Raw genomic sequence first — 16,858 nt, forward strand, 5'->3', positions numbered from 1 at the left:
GAAGAAGACATCAACTACTGGCAAAAAATTCAGACTGAGTGAAAAATTAGATGATGGAAGTGTACACGCGAATGGGCAGATATTAGCATTGGATGAGGCTAAAGAAAGGTCAGAAAATACAAATACAACAAGCATGAGAGAGAGAGAGAGAGAGAGACAGACAGAGGTGGAAAATGCTGTAACAGGGAGTGTGTGTGCGTGTGTGTGTGTATGTAGGGTTTCCTTTTTTTTCTACCAAGGCCAACTGGGACACAGTGGATTAACTAAAGGCCAAAGTACCAAGCAGAGCCACAGGGGAAAGCTGGGAGGCAAACCACAGCGAAACAAAACTAATTTAGAAAAACAGGAAGAGGAGATGAACGTCCAAAAAAAGAAAAAAAAACCCAGATAAAACATATAGCAAAGCCTGAACACAGCTTACAGCCAGGTATGATTCAAATTCATGGTATCAGCTCCCACAGATGGAATATTTTCCTACTACAATTGTAAAAGCTGCCTTCATACATGAGCCAAGGCATTTACTGTAGATTGCTGTCATAATTTATGCTTCATTTTCCTTCTGGCAGCTTTCTGACACGTCAAAACTTGGGTGATGTGTTTTCATCCAATTCTGTGTTGGTTTAAAAAAAAAAAAAAAAAAGGTGGGTTCTCTTTATACATGATGCAACATTCAGTCATAGTTTCCCCTCAGTGGTATTTGTGGTTCTGTCCTGTCAAATCCTGCTCTTCCTCACAGTGCAGCAGTTTACGCTCTATATCTTATTAACACTTTAAAACCCCAGTAATTTGAGCATCATCATCAGACAGAAAATCCAAAAAAAAAAAGAGAGAAAAACATTTGTGGTCCTAGGATGGGGTTTTGTACATTCTTCCAGAAAAACAACATTAAACTGCTTTGATAAAACAATGACATCACATCTCCTCTGCCTGTTAAAACAAACTATCAATAAACCATCAACTTTTATGCAATAGATAGCCAGCAACTAAATAACTTTACTGCATGTTTGTTCACATAACAACATCATTTACATTTTCCCATGGTTTCATTTATGTAGGATATTTTTAGCCTAACGTCTGGCTCTGGGTTATTAAAAGTCAATCAATCTTTCAAAGGGTGTGCTTGCATGATGATATTTTCATGATATAGACAAGAAAATGATCATAATCATCAAGTCTCTATCTGGACCACCGAGTTTGTTATTAAAGATTTCAATCAATCTATTATGAAACCTCTAGAAAATAATATTGTCGAACACAAGGATTCCTGGAACAATTTACCATCCAGCGAAGTTAGCGACGGGCCAACTCTAAAAAGATGGAACGTGAATGCTTCGTATTCAAATGTTTCACTGATGAATGTTTCTCCTACTTTACTGAAAAGTCCATTTTCATTGTATGTGACAGCGTGTTAATGATCATGCAGATACTTCCTTTACTGACATGTTATATATTCCATGTCTTGGCGAGTATACATATTTATCTTGCATCTTGTGGCCTGCGCCAGAGCTCCTCATTCTGTATTCTGGGCCGTTCTGCCCTGATTATCAGTGCTCTTAACTCTGAAAACTGACAGACATCTGCTTGTCTCCAGGGGGGGGAGAAAAGTTGCGGGAAAAGAGAAAATTGAGGAGCGCGGAGAAAAAAAAAACAGGTCAGTGTCAGAGATTGTGCTGCTCTGAAGTGGTGCTTGATGAAGCTTATCATTATTGAAACATGAATATAATTTGTTAATCAGACTGACCTGCTTCACCTGCTAAAATATGAACACTCTCTTCCTCTTGATTTTCTCTTATGCTCCGCTGCTGATTCTCTCTGAATCTCTATCACCATCTATCCATCTTCATCTTCTCTAACCCTCTGCCTGCCCCTCCCTTCCACTCTCTCAGTCTTTGCTTGCAAGCAATTTAGCCCTATGCTCACAGAATGTAAATCATATTTCAGTCTCTTTCATCAGTCTCCTTCCTATCTTAATGTTCAGTGAGCAATGCCCACATCACCAGGCACTACTATTTTTACGTGACGACTCTAAAGTGCCCTGGGATGTGGCTCTGTTTTCAGCCTCTCCAAATATACACCCAAGCATGCTGACATCCTGTGTGCCTTGTTGATATTCTGGGCATTTCAGTCTATAGTTGAGCGACTGTGTAACACAAGCACATGCAGATGGATGAACTTGACGTCACCTTCACACACTGGCCCTGATATTTAACCAAGTGTGACCTGGCCAGTCACTCACTGGCCTCAGGAATAAAAACACTCCTCCTGGAGCTTTTGGTCATGGTTTTCCGACAAATGAATCCTGATGACGATGATAAACCTCTGACTTTTTCTCCAGTACCAGCAGAAGGCAATTGTTTGCGCTTGTAATTTACCCCAGGTTTTATGGATTGTCATTAAGCTTTATTTCAATTTCGATGGCGACTGCAATGCACTTTGATACCAATAAAATATTCCAGATTGAAAACAAATACATTAGTTCATTGTATTTGCTAGCATCACATCGAGAGTCAGTGTGCAAGTCTGTGTTTGTGTTCTTGAGATCGAGGGACTCTATTTCAGGGGGGCTAGTGTAAGCACACCAAGTACCATCGCCCTTAACTAACAAATGAACTCGATTGGGCTGAGTGATGTCATGCCTGAAACACACTCATGAATAATTAAGTCTCTAATGACTGCCTCTTCACACGGTGCGCTGGCGTTTGTGCTCTGATTACATGCTTCTAACCACCAAAATGAAGCTGAGCTTAGTTTTTGGATGCGTCTGACATCAACATGCTGTCAGTGCAGCAGGTAGCTAACACGAATGCTAGCTGTGTGGAAAAACCAACCTTTTTTTTGTGTCTTTTTCCATTTTCCACTTCTCTACTGGACTACTACTTCCAGTCAGAGTGAAACCATGGTCATCTGAATGGTCTAAGGGGGGAGGGGTTCCCGTCCCCAATTCTAGTTGGATCAACTGAGGTGAGGATATGTTTGGATCAATGCAAATGTGTGCAAGATAGTTTAGCTTCATTTCTGTACAACAGCAGGAAGCTCAGACGTCGATGTTTTGACCGTATTGTGCGTCTATTTTTTGCTAACTTGTTATCATGGCTCGACTTGTGCATTGCATTTGACAGTAATTGTACAGTCCACGGGAAAAAAATAAATTCCAGTACACTGTCAATGACAAATACTGAATCATACTGCCAAGAGGATTGTAATTACACAGCAGAGAGAAATATAGATTCCAGTGAGGATGAGGAGCTGATAGTGACATCCTCAAGTGGCATACGGAGTGTTGAGAGAGACTGATGCTCATCATGCTGTCACAAGGTGCACGATATTGCCTTGAGCTAAATTCTAAGAACAGCCTTGCGGAGCTGCTTACTGTTGATTCGTAGCCTTGTCATACTGTAAAACCCATTGTTCCGTCTGCATTTCATCATCTTTTCTGTTTCTCTTTTCATTGAGTTGAATGGTTGAGCTTTAGTTTGATAAAGAGCCAAATATTTGCTTTGAAGAACTCATATGAAGTGGCAACAATAAAGAAGAGGGAGAGAGAAATGAGAGATGACATTTGTGTTGCCTTCACCATGAGCGAGTGCCATATCTACTATAAATGATTAAAATGCTAAGCCTTGAGGTCTTTAGCAAAGTGTTGAACACATATGTTCTTGAGGGAATGTGGGTGTACTACTGTAATAGAGCCACAGAACTGTATGGAAAAAAGCCTGCAGATATGCATTCATTAGCCAGCTATGGGAATGATAATCACACGTTGGAGTAAATATGCACATGCTAACACAGTAGCACGAGATTTAAGGGCTGCATTAACAAGGCATGGGTGCAACAGAGAGCAGACGCCCAGCTTTTGGACCTGCTTCACCAAATCTATAAACAAAACCGACAGCAGGATGGAAAAGCAGGCTGAGTTATCAGAATGAGTGGACTGGACTGAAGCTGTGTTTGGCTCCCCGTGTCACAGTGCAACTATTCTCAGAGCCAAAGTGGTGAGCAACACGTCATCGCACAGAGGAGTAGCAATGCATCTCACACACACACACACACACACACACACACACACACACACACACACACACACACACACGGCCCCGCTGCCAGCTCCATTAAAAGATTTGAATCTGTGAAACTGAGACGAAAGAGATGCCTGGTAAAAGTTAATGGAAATTTTATGAGCTCAGGGGACTTGATGAAGACGCCGGTGTCCTCATCAACTCTGGATCAATTTCTCTCAGACACATTGTGGCTTTTAGTTTATTTCACATTTAATTAAGTGCGTTTAGGGAAGGTTGTGCATATTGATTGATTTCCTTTGGGGGGGGGGTCCCACAGTTCGCCAGTAATCCCTCTAATCTTTCAACATGTCGTTTGACACATTAAAATTAGATTCTTGAGTGTGGTGAAATGACAAATTTCATCCTCTTTCCTTAAAAAACTGAAGAAAACAGCTCTTGATACGAACCTCCATTTAGTGTCTTTTAAGAAGATCATTTGCATTTCAAAAGAGGCTATGTGACAACAGCACACAATAAAAGGTCCACTGAAAATACAGGAACACGACCAGCACCAGGCTATTTGGCCTGACACATAAACACGAGAGCCAGCTAGAGACAGTGAAGTCATGAAAATAGCTGAGAACATTCCATACCTCGGCTGCTACCGTCCGAATTTATGTGGACGCCTCATCCTCATGGTATCAGACTCCTGACGCCACCACGAGCCCAGTGAGTTCCCTCCTTTTATTTACTTATGTTATCCTATTAACCAAGTGTGACTAGATTTACCAGGAAGTATGAAATCCTTTTAAATTATTTAATGTTGTGTTAAATTTACCAAGCACATCAGAATCAGATATTTTACCAATTATGCAAATTCAGATAATCTGACAGCTGCAGTAACACATAAAAGACATTTCAAGACACCTCCAGGCATTAAAATTCACTCCAATTACCACCAGGTGATTAGTAATTGTCTCACTGTGACAGTTTAAATGCCACTTGAAGCTCACAAATGCTACACTGCCACCCACTGGCCATCAGCAGCCATTACAACATGAATGAGTGCCAGACCAGGCCATGATTCTGAGAAATATTAAAGTTATGTAAGCACTAATTTATGCTCCAACATTTTAATGCTCTGCTACAAAATGATGACTCCTCCATTCTTTAGTACCAGTGCTCCTGATGGTAACATATTTTTTTCTGCATATTTGCATACAAGTGCATTATTAAAGATAGTGTGTATCTGTGCTTCGGAGAATTTTGGGACACTGAGATGATAGGAGATGAAACTGTGCCTCAGTATCACCTCATCTATCTTATGAATGTGTGTCTGTGTGTGTGTGTGTGTGCGTGCGTGCGTGCGTGCGTGTGTATGCGTGTGTGATTCCTAGTGTGCAGTCATGACCAGAAGGTCAGATAGATGTTGTAAACACAAGCCTGTGTCCCTCGAGGATCGGCCTGCTACACAAGCAGGAAAACACGCTCTTTGCTCCGAAGATAAAGCGTTGCATCACTTCACATCTGTGGTTGCTGGAAACAGACTGTCCTCCCCCGAAGAGGATTTTGACCACAGCTGAGTGACCACCTGGGAATGAATTAGTCATTGTTATGGCTGTCTGGCCAATGACATCGCAACGTCTACATAAATGAAATGGGGCACAGACAGAAAAACTATGGCGCGTCATCAAATATTAAGCTCAGCTTGTCTCCAAGTCAGATGGGTTGGAGACAAGGTCATGTTTTATAACCAGTTGGCTGCAGAGCTTTAGTTCCCTGCTCTCTCTGGGAACTCTGCCCATACGCTCCATCAACATCTAACACAGGCCTTCATCTCAAGAAAAGATCAACACAAACTATAAGCACTTGTGACAAACAGCCAAGATAGAGCATGTGCTGCAATGTCATGTGACCAAGCACTTTCTATCTCTTCGGTCCATTTAAAAGTAGAAACACAACATCCGATGCCAAACTTGAATTTGATGGTAATGACTGTAAAATCAACAGAAAAGGAGAGTATCCCATAAAAGTTCTCAAAATGGGGATGTAGAATGTAACAACACTGCAGAACTACAAATGACAACTCGCAGTAATGCACCAGTCAAGCATGTTTACATCTGTTGCCGTTGTTCATTAACGTGAATTGTTCCCACTCAAATAAACAAATGAATAAATAGATTAAAAATGACTGCTGGAATGAGCAGACTCTCCCAGATCAGGTTAACTGCAGTCCAAACAGAAAAAGCAAAGAGACCAACAGAGTCAATAGATCTAACACGACTGGTCTGTTTCTCTCCCAGAAAACGACTGTAAATCTTTTCAGCTAATGAACAACATGTTTAAATGTGAGCGGCAAAGCCCTCTAGTGGCCACTGGAGTTTTCCTTCTTTTCCATCTTCAGCGAAGGAGTAAACAGCACGTCTGATACGCAGTCATGAATCAAATTAATGCAGTAGAATACATCCATGTAGCAATTAATCCTCACTACTTTCAGGATTATAACTTTAATTTATTGGCGCATCTCATCTGTACGAATTAGGTTTGACAAAATATACCATCATCTTTCATGACAGCCCAGTTTTACAGCACAACGAGTTAAAACCCCCAGAAGTACAAATCTACATCTCTTGCTAATAGATAATAATCCTCATAAAGGGAGGTATTATCTTCATCATTCTGCATTAGTTTTCATCGAGATGTTCCTTGTAAATTGGGAAGTGAATAAAAAGCCCCAAAGGCCACAGAGGAAGGAGGTCAGGCTGGAACCAAATCTCCAGCTGCGGGTTTAAATGAAATGAGCTTTTACCAAGAGAGAGGGATCTAAGCACCATAAAGTTGCAGCACAGAAAATGTGGACCTGGTTTTGGAGCTTGGCTTCAAAATCATCTATTTTTGTTCGCAAAAACCCACCGACACAGAGCAACATTTAACTGGATGAATGCGAGTTCGATATCACAGTCCTTTTAGCTTATTTGGTCGATGCCAGCACTCAGGCTGTGTAATGCTCTGCTGTGTTTACCAGCTAGCTGCTAATTTTCTGTGTCTGCGGTTTGGGGTTGAGCTTTTCTGACCCCTTTCTCCCCTGAAAGCAGCAGCCTGCTGTGGCTGGAAACAACAGCAGGGAGATGAAAATGGTATGAGTGCTGGGAACTGCAGGTGATTCTCTGTGGGGCTGTCGCTGTGAACATCTTTCACATCGTATGCGTCATCCGCTCGTAACATAAAATATTGAACAGAGTTCTTATCACAGGTGAAATATTGGGAAAAAAAGATTGCCGATGCTCATTTGACAGCTTCCTTGTTATACGCGTGCATGTAAAAAGATCTTTCACTCCAACTCCTGAAAAATAGGAGCGAAAACAAGTGTTTTGCGTCTATATATGAACTGCATCCATGATGACACGTTCTGGAATGTACACCCAGCTCTTATCACTGGCTATGGCTCCAACCACAGTAGCCCAAACACACACATGACGGATATATTAGCCTCTTATACCCCAGACTCTCACACCAGATAGCAGCCTCTACAGATGCACTAAGGAGCTAAGCGATGCTATCTCTGACGCTTGGCTTTAGGGATGTGGATCATTAACCACACTAATCTGTAAAATATTTTCATCTCAGGAGCCAGATGTGATTTTCTAATAGGGCCATGGCTTTTTTGTACATGTCTGCCCCAGAAAAGTTTTTGCGCAGCTTCCAGCCACAGCCGGCATACCAATTACAGTGTTATTTTTAAAATCCTCCTTAACCATAAAGCTCCCCAAAATAGGTCTCAAATGGCGGGGTGTCGAATATCACCCACCAGCGTATCTGTGTCACTGGCCGGCACCGGCATACACACATTCCCCATAATGCACTAGACTTTGTTGGGCTTTCTTTTAAGAGTTTGGAGCCTATGATGGTGAAGTTCAACCCATCAACATTCATTGAGCTCATCATCTCAGGACATTTTAAAGAAGTTGATGTTCCAACCAGATTGGATCAAGAAGTAGGTCATCCAGGCCTCTCGCTCTCGTCATTAGACGTTTGGAAAACGGGAGGTTCGTCTCTAAATGACTCACCTCACTTCTGACAGACTTTCCTCTCAGAGAAGCCAGCGGAGATGGAAAAACAGAGCGTGAGAGAGGGACAACTATCCCCGTCAGCCAGAAGATGAAGTGTTTTTCAACCCTAATCAAGAAAAACGATGGGAAGAGCCAAAATTGTCAGCAGCTGAATCTTATCTAAACACACTACAAATGTTGAGATAAGCAACATCCTGTTTTTGTCCAACCTTTGCGAAATCGCTGCAAATGTTTTCCCTATTAAATCCAGAAATGTGTCACCACTTTGGTCAACCAATGTCTTCCTGACAAACGACAGCTCACATACCAGCAGTTCAAACGGCAGTGTATGATTTCAGCTCTCTGAAACCAGATCTGTTTTTTTTTGGTGCATGACCTCCAAGTCAAACCTTCACGACTGTCTTTTCGCATTTCTTTGGAATCGAGCAATTCAGAAAAAAAATGCAAGCTGCATCCAACCCAATCACCTAACATATTTAGGTCAAACTGAAAGGAACCTGACACTCAAATCAGATGCAAAAAAGTGGAATTTCATTGAACAGAAAAAGCACAGTTCACAAAAGAAAAGAAGGTTTCAGTACTCACTACATTTGCCACAGCAGGCTTCTCAAACATCCTCTTCAGGTTATCAAGTGGGATGTCAAACCTCTCAATCCTCTTAGCAGCCTGCAGGTCTTCTCTGAGTACTGGATCCTCTGATGCGTCTACCTGCGGCCCGCAGTTGCGATGGGAGATGAAGCCGGAGGTCGGCGACACGGCGCTCGCCACCTCCTCACCATTTCCTGATTGAATTTCCATTGTTGTCGAGAAACCGTATCTCCCCCTCCTTTTCCCTACAGGCTGGTGCTTAGAGGGGAAGTGTATTGTGTGAGGTGACTTGGGAGGGGTGAGGAAAGTGAGGGAAAAAAAGAGGGACTTTTGAGAGGGTGAAGAATAAAGATGAAGGCGCAGAAGTTGCTGGGGTTCTTTGTCTGACAAGCTCTGGGAGTTATGCAGGCACACGGAGAGGCTGCAGGAAAGAGGAGGAGAAAAGGAAAGTTCACAGAAGTTTTTTCCTTTCTCGTCTGCCCTGTAATTACTCCCTTGCTCTCTCTCTCTCTCTCACTCTCTCTCTCACACACACACACACACACACACACACACACACACACACACACACACACACACACACAGAAGCCTATGTAAACTCATGTGGGCTCTGAAAAGCAAATTGAGATATGCAACACGGCCAAAACAGTGACGACAAAGAAAAAGGAAAAAGAGAGAAGCCGCCAGAGGAAACAGAAAAGCAGAGAGAGAAACTGTACAGATTCTGCAAGGTTAACCTTCAAGGGAGTTTTTCCTGGAAACCCTCAAAACAGATACTTTACATTGTACATTCCCTTCAAACTGCATGAATTCAACATGATGATTTGCACATGTGAGAGTCCACAGGCCCATATTTGCTTGTACATGGAACACGCATTTAGCTGACCGATTTGTCTGTAAATTTTTTAAAAAGCAAAAAACTCAGACAAGCGTCCTCACATTTCCCATAATAACAGAATAAACACAGTTCAATGTCCTCTTCATCTTAAATCCTGCACACAGGACCTTGAATAAATTCAAGTAGTAAACCTTGACAGGAAAGTTGCTGTTCAGGTCTTGGTTACAAAAACGTCTATATGTCAGGTAAAAATGACATTTATTGTATGAACAATATCATTTATGTTTAGTTCTGTATCAGGTCGCCGTCCTGGAAAGTGTACCCCTACTTTTTGGCAAATGTTTACATTTTTTGAGGGAAAAATGTGAGAACAAAAAGGGAAAATGAAAGAAAATAGCTGTTAGATTGGACCAATGTCAACAAACATGAAGGTCAACCTGGGAATACTCCAGTAGGATTTGCTTTAGATCATTTGGAGAGAAGGGAAAACAGGCCAGCATCATGGAAAAAGATATTAAACCTCACCCATCCTCACCCATCAGCTCGGGGTGGGTACAAAGGCTCATTTTTCCTAAACATTTCGAGGAAGGGCAATAACAACCGTGAACCCTGCAGGCCTCTCCTGCAGCTATGAGGGCCGACGTATTGTTCATTTTCCCCCGCCGCTTCCTGAGGAGTGTTTTCCTGCAACTGGCAAGAGAGGGGAAATTAGCACCCCAACTTCCTGTGTGACTCACATTTCAGCTGCTGTTCCCTCATCCTGCCATTTTAAAGTTTGATTACCACTAAATTGTGTCACATTCCCAGTGTGTTCCCTTGAGAAAGTGGGACATCGTCAGCTAGAGTCACAATTTTCCCCCTGAAAGGAAGAAAGACAGACAGAAATGAGCACCAGGGTCAAACAACAAGGAGGAGGTTGTCAGAGGAAGGCAGGAATGATTGACAGCTCAGTAAAAGGATGGCGTAGAAAAGGAGACAGCAGAACCACAATAGAAACATCAAAACGACGGATCCGAGAAGCTGTCGAGATAATCCAAGCTTAATGAACGGACAGCCATGATATATGCATCTGATAGTACTTTGGAGGACATAGTATCACTCCATTAATACCAGAGGCAGATACATTATTCAAAGAGGGCCACTTCCAGCTGGATCCTGTGTCGATCAAGGCAACTCAGTTTACAGCAGTTACTTACATGAAAGAAAGATACTGTTTATATCTACCATTTTCAGATCCAATCGTCTGTGAGTTAATTTCCAGGGCAAACAAGATGACATATTCTTAATTCATGAAGTAAATCAAGATCTTATGCGTTTTGATTTGTTGCCTCGTAAAAGTAGATACATATGTGCAGGTGGAGTTTTAAGTGCAGGGTTGAGTGGAATCCAGTGAGAGCACCCATAAAGCCCCCACTCCAACACTCCAGCTCCAGAGCAGCTTTCTTTTAATACAACAAGACAATATTTCAGCCCCAGTGGATCTTAAGAGAGGCTTTCACCGGGGCAGGAACACAGTCTGTTTCTGCTACAGAAAAGACACGGCAAAAATTGTGTTTGCTCTCAAGCTGAATTCCTGGCCAAGGACTCCAGACGACGTTCCTCAGAGGACAAGCTGAAATATGAACCCGCTGATAAGATTAGAAGATGCAAAAACAATATTGTTTTATAACATCTAAAGTATTACGTACTCATGTCAAAGTTTACAGTAAACTACTAAAAAATACTGTGATGAAATCCCTCAGTGAGCACTTCAAAAACTCAAGATCTTACCAAACATATTTGTATAACACGTCCATATCAAATCAAATTACTCTTTCCTTAGTCACAGGTTATGTGCCACAGGCCTTTAAGGTGGCTGTCATTAACCCTTTACTTAAAAAACCTTCTCTTGACCCAGATGTGTTAGCCAACTATAGACCGATATCCAACCTCCCCTACATCTCCAAGATCCTTGAGAAGGTTGTCCTGGAGCAGCTCCATGAACATCTGCACAGCATCAAGCTCTCTGAAGCCTTCCAGTCTGGATTCAGGGACACCATAGCACTGAAACAGCACTGGTCAGAGTCTCTAATGATCTCCTTATAGCTTCGGACAGAGGTCTCGTCTCTGTACTTGTCCTTTTGGACCTCAGTGCTGCATTTGACACCATCGACCACAGCATCCTGCTACAGAGACTAGACCATGACATTGGGATTAAAGGAACTGCCCTAAAATGGTTTAAGTCCTACTTATCAGATAGGTTTCAGTTTGTTCATGTTAATAATGACTATTCAGAGTACAGCAGAGTTACATATGGTGGACCACAGGGTTCAGTTCTAGGACCGATTCTCTTCACTCTTTACATGCTCCCATTAAGTGACATAATACGGAAGCACTTGATCAACTTCCACTGTTATGCAGACGACACGCAACTCTACTTGTCGATGGAGCCAGACGACACAAGCCAGCTTACTCATCTGCAAGACTGCCTAAAAGACATTAAATCCTGGATGTCTTCTAACTTCTTAATGCTAAATTCAGATAAAACTGAGGTCATCGTGTTTGGACCTAAACACCTCAGGGACACACGCTCTAATCAGATCGCTACTCTAGATGGCATCACCTTGACCTCGAGTACAACTGCAAGGAACCTTGGAGTCATTTTTGACCAGGACCTTTCCTTCAGCTCCCACATAAAGCATGTGACCAGGACCGCCTTCTTCCACCTGTGCAGTATCGCTAAGATTAGGAATATCCTTTCCCAGAGTGATGCTGAGAAACTGGTGCATGCATTTATCACTTCTAGGCTGGACTACTGCAACTCTCTCTTGTCAGGATGTCCTAAATACTCCCTAAAGAGTCTCCAGCTGGTCCAGAACGCTGCAGCGAGGGTTTTGACGGGAGTTAAGAAGAGAGAACACATCTCTCCCACTTTAGCTTCTCTCCACTGGCTTCCTGTAGGATCTAGAATCCACTTCAAAATCCTTCTGCTGACTTATAAGGCTCTCAATGATAAAGCTCCATCCTATTTGAAAGAGCTCATTAGTCCCTACTGTCCTACCAGAGCACTCCGCTCCCAGAATGCAGGTCTGTTAGTGACTCCCAGTATCTCTAAGAACAGCCTGGGAGGTAGAGCCTTTAGTTACCGGGCTCCTCTACTGTGGAACCAGCTCTCTCCATGGGTCAGAGAGGAGGACACTCTAACTACGTTTAAGTCCAGGCTTAAGACTTTCCTTTATGAAAGAGCCTTCAGTCAGGACTGGTTCAGGTAGCTCTGAACCATTGATAGCTATGCTGCTATAGGCTTAGACTGCTGGGGGACACATCAGGTTACATGGAGCCCTTCCCTCCTCTCCTCTCCTCTCCCCCTCTCTCCTCCTCTCCTCCCTGCACATTTTTGGAACTGTCATTACCACTACTTGTTGCACTTTGTAGTTTGGCCTTGGTGTCTCGCAGTCTCTCTGTGTTTCCACAGATCCACCAGAGCTCCAACCGCCACCTGCATCGTACCCCCCCCTTTTATTCCCTACTGTTACACCGGCCCGCGCTCCCCTTCCATGAACCAGTCTGCCATCCAGTCCCCCATCAAGCTGGCTTGCTCTCCCTGCCTCCCCTTCCAGAAGCTTCCTTCTTCAGCAGTTATTAACATTTCCGTGTTTCTCACATTCTGCATTGTAAACTCTTTTCTTGTCTGTAACAACATCTACTGCACGTCTGTCCGTCCTGGGTGAGGGATCCTCCTCTGTTGCTCACCCTGAGGTTTCTCAGATTTTTCCCTGTTAAAAGGGTTTTCTATGGAGTTTCTCCTCAGTCGATGTGAGAGTCTAAGGACAGAGGATGTTGTTATGATGCCATGTGAAGCCCTTTGAGACAAACTGGTGGTGCAAACGGGCTCTACAAATAAAATTGCCTTGCCTTGCCTACCGGTATATATATTCTAGGAAAGTATATTTTACCACCTAACAAGCAGAACTTCAGTGAGCTGGAAGAACTTGTGTTCTTGTGTTATAGCTCATCATTTTTTTCTCATCGAACATGGCTTAAAATTTCATTTTCTTTCAGAGGTGAAATGTTCTCTTATTTCCAAGAAGTCTAAAAATACAACAGGGAAATAAATATGTGCATCTCATAGCCTTGACGCAGGTTCTGCCATAAAAATGTTCCAGACTAGCCAGGAAAATCTTGTCTCAGCTCAGAACAAATGATTCCCTCTGCTGGGTTTGTTGATATTAAAGGAAATTGTACTTCAATTTTTTTCTAATTTGAATATTTTTAAAGCCAAAACTAAATGAGAAATGAAGAATTAAGCTCATTAAAATGTCATTATGCTCCAAAAGACATTTGAAATGTTGTCAAGCACCAAAAGGCCAACAGACAAAGTTGGCTACCTCACAAGTTGGCAAGCTACCATTTTAGCTTGCCAACTAGCATGGCACCATTAGCTAGTTAGTGCCCAGATGCATAAAAGTGGACAATACTTCAGATAAAGAAATGATATGGAGCCACTTATATTTCCAAGGCCTTGGTTAGGACTAAAACTGATGGAAAAAAAAAAGAGTAAAACTTGACTTACATTTTCCGTGTCACCTCAAACTCTCAAGTTCATGCTAATGTAGCACCAACTGCTAACATGTTTGCCACACATGGGGAAATGTCGAGTTTGACCAATATATTTCTACATAGGGTCAAGGTGAACACACGTGATCTATCATGGCAGGGTAAACAAGGGTGTGATTGAATAATGGTGGCTCCATTCTATCATTGTAAGAGCCATTCCAGTGGGCCAGCACACACATTAGCATGGATCGAACGGAAACGGGACATTTTAAATTACATCAGCTGTTTACTCAAACATATCCAGCAAGGACCCCTGAAATGCCAATTACTATGACAACTGACTAAAAAGTAAGCACCTCATAACTGCCAATATTATATTTTAATGACGAATGATAGTTTTTTGAAGAGGCTATTATCTTTTTGTACCTAATTTTCCAGCGGAGATCAATAAAGTTTCATCTCATCTACATGAAAATTCTCCCCACAGACACTTTCATATTGTTCATCATCAGAGCTACAATTTCCCTTTCTGTCACTATCATTTATCTTCAGCCTCGCTCCTCTGCTTTAACATGTAACTGTCTCGCCATCATAGCGAGAATAATTTGTTTTAAGGGTTTAAAAAGAGATTCTCTAAGAATGGTATCGGTCAGCGTTTGACCTTTAACTCGAGCACATCACAAGTTGGCAAGAAGACACCCACCACCAAGTCCGTAAAATGGGCCCCTACAGCAAAATATATCACCGACTGACAAGACGCGGTTTCGTGTCCAAAAATGTTCTGACATGAGGGCAGTCTAATGGTTCTCTTGCAGACATTTGACCTCTTTAGAGGGTGGCAAGTATTTTTAAGTAAAAAATAACTAAATAAATAAAGAGGGGGTTTTATATTACATTAATATTCAGAGTCAAAAAAATGAAATAACTACCATGCAAGACCAAAACATGCAAGAAAACCACTGATGGAATGACAATTATAAATAAAGAACATTAAATCATGTAACTTCTCCACAAGTCTCAAATGGCAATGAAATCGTTTAACCTTTCACTCCTTCTTTGAAGCAAAGATATGGGACTGAACTTGTCCTAACTCCAGATTTGGACCCCAAAGAATTCTCTGAATTTACTACCACTGTATCACTGTACGCCAGATGATCCTTCCTGCTTACTTTCTAGGCACACAGGAGGACAAAGTCAGCAAAGGTTAGATGACAGCTTGGCTACTCCAGTTACGGAGGCTTTACCTCCTCGATGGTGTCCTTAGATGCCAGCAGGTCATCGGATAGGCCCAGACAATAGTCATGTAGGGTAGTAACGGTCTTGTCTACCACCAGTGAAAACAGAGGATTTCATTCACAGGAGCCTTGGGATGAAGCCTCTCCACATTAACCTGTAATGGAGAGTAGAAGTCATTTTTCAGAACACGTTGGCCATTTTTTGGTAACATGTCAGCAGTTTTTGTAACATGTGACCGTTTTCTGTAACATGTCGGCCAGGAGCGAAGTGAGCAGTATGTCGCCGTTGCCAGCAGGTGTCTGCCAATGTGTGAGCTGTCGTGTGTGTTGAGATGTCTCGTTTCTGTAACTGCATGACCAACAGAATTCAAGACACATTTCACCTCACGGGCATCTAAATAAAATTCTATCCACCAACGTGAAAAATGCATAGTTTTTTTGCTCGTAGCTGCATTGGTAGAGTATTTTCAGATCCATGGCTGCAACAGTGATGTTGTGTATAAGTGAAAATATTCTATTTATTGCTGTGATACTCTCTCACACTGAGAGACTCTAACATTTATCATCTCTGGAAAATCTTTAGAGTGGGTCACACAGCAGAGTTCAGAGGAGGACTTCAATCTTGATGACTTCAGGCCGGGAAGCAGTGGAAGCTCTGAGATCATCCTCGGCTGTGGAACCGACGTGTTTGACTTGGGGCTTCGCCTGCAGTGTTCTTTAAACAGACCAGGCAGACGGAGATGCCATCTGCTCTCCTGACCAGTTCTCAGCCACCTCCTCCTCCTCCTCTTCCTCTGGGTTGGACAAATGACTGTCTACACTTTTCCACACTCATCACAGCTGGCTGCAGGATTGTTTGCTTTAGGCGAGCAATAAATTGTAGTAAAAAATGGTGCGTGTTGGACGGATTGCTCATATTTGAGGGTTGCTTGGGTCCTTCAGTTGATCTCTGGTTCGACTCATTCATCAGATCCGACATGGCACATGGATCTGAAGCAGAGTCTGGGCTCCTCTGACGTGCGTTCAGTGAACGACCCTCTGGTGGTCTTTCGCAAATTAGAAATATATCTAATAAAAGCAAATCTACCGATATTTCAACAGCATTATGGCGAGTAAATCATTCATGTTATGAATTTATTCTGTCTTTAAATGAGGCTCCACATGTCTGTAAATTTGGCCCTGATTGCTGTCATCCCACCACCACCACCACATCCACCAGGAGGATGTGACTCACTCACCATAGCAAGACTGCCCTCTGCTGTTCACAACCTGGAGTCACAGCACAGGGATGATGAAACCCAAGTCGGCCTTCAAGAAAACGTCACCTGCATATCAACTTCTGTTGAAAGCAATGATCAGTTTATGTAATTACAGTGGCAAACTTAATAACTAATAATAGAGATCTGTTGAACAACTTTTCGCGCGATGATCAGGAAATTTGATGATCAGCAGCAGTGAGTCATTCTGAAGTGGGGGTCACTTGCCTACTTCTATCTTCTGGGGGTGGTTAGTAAAGCTCTTTCCTTAGGGGCCGAGGCCGAGTCTCCCAGGAGGAAAACCAATAGCCTGCACAACATAAAACCAACACATTAC

General features: G+C 42.5%; 1 protein-coding gene across 1 annotated transcript in view; it reads right to left on the reverse strand.

Moving 5' to 3' along the window:
- Positions 1–16,858, reverse strand: part of xirp2a (xin actin binding repeat containing 2a) — a 54,774-nt gene that overhangs the window by 36,519 nt on the left and 1,397 nt on the right. Inside the window, exons 2-7 of the mRNA XM_086200225.1 lie at positions 16,750–16,831; positions 16,504–16,604; positions 15,275–15,420; positions 10,278–10,353; positions 10,030–10,184; positions 8,654–9,077 (exon numbers count right to left, since the gene is read on the reverse strand). Of these exons, the coding sequence (XP_086056351.1) occupies positions 8,654–9,077; positions 10,030–10,073 (468 nt within the window). The 5' untranslated portion in view covers positions 10,074–10,184; positions 10,278–10,353; positions 15,275–15,420; positions 16,504–16,604; positions 16,750–16,831. The remainder of the gene's footprint in view (positions 1–8,653; positions 9,078–10,029; positions 10,185–10,277; positions 10,354–15,274; positions 15,421–16,503; positions 16,605–16,749; positions 16,832–16,858) is intronic.

Source organism: Aulostomus chinensis, chromosome 1 (assembly GCF_037954235.1).
Source record: "Aulostomus chinensis isolate RoL2024-O1b breed Wild chromosome 1, RoL_Achi_v1.0, whole genome shotgun sequence".
NCBI classification, from domain to species: domain Eukaryota; kingdom Metazoa; phylum Chordata; class Actinopteri; order Syngnathiformes; family Aulostomidae; genus Aulostomus; species Aulostomus chinensis.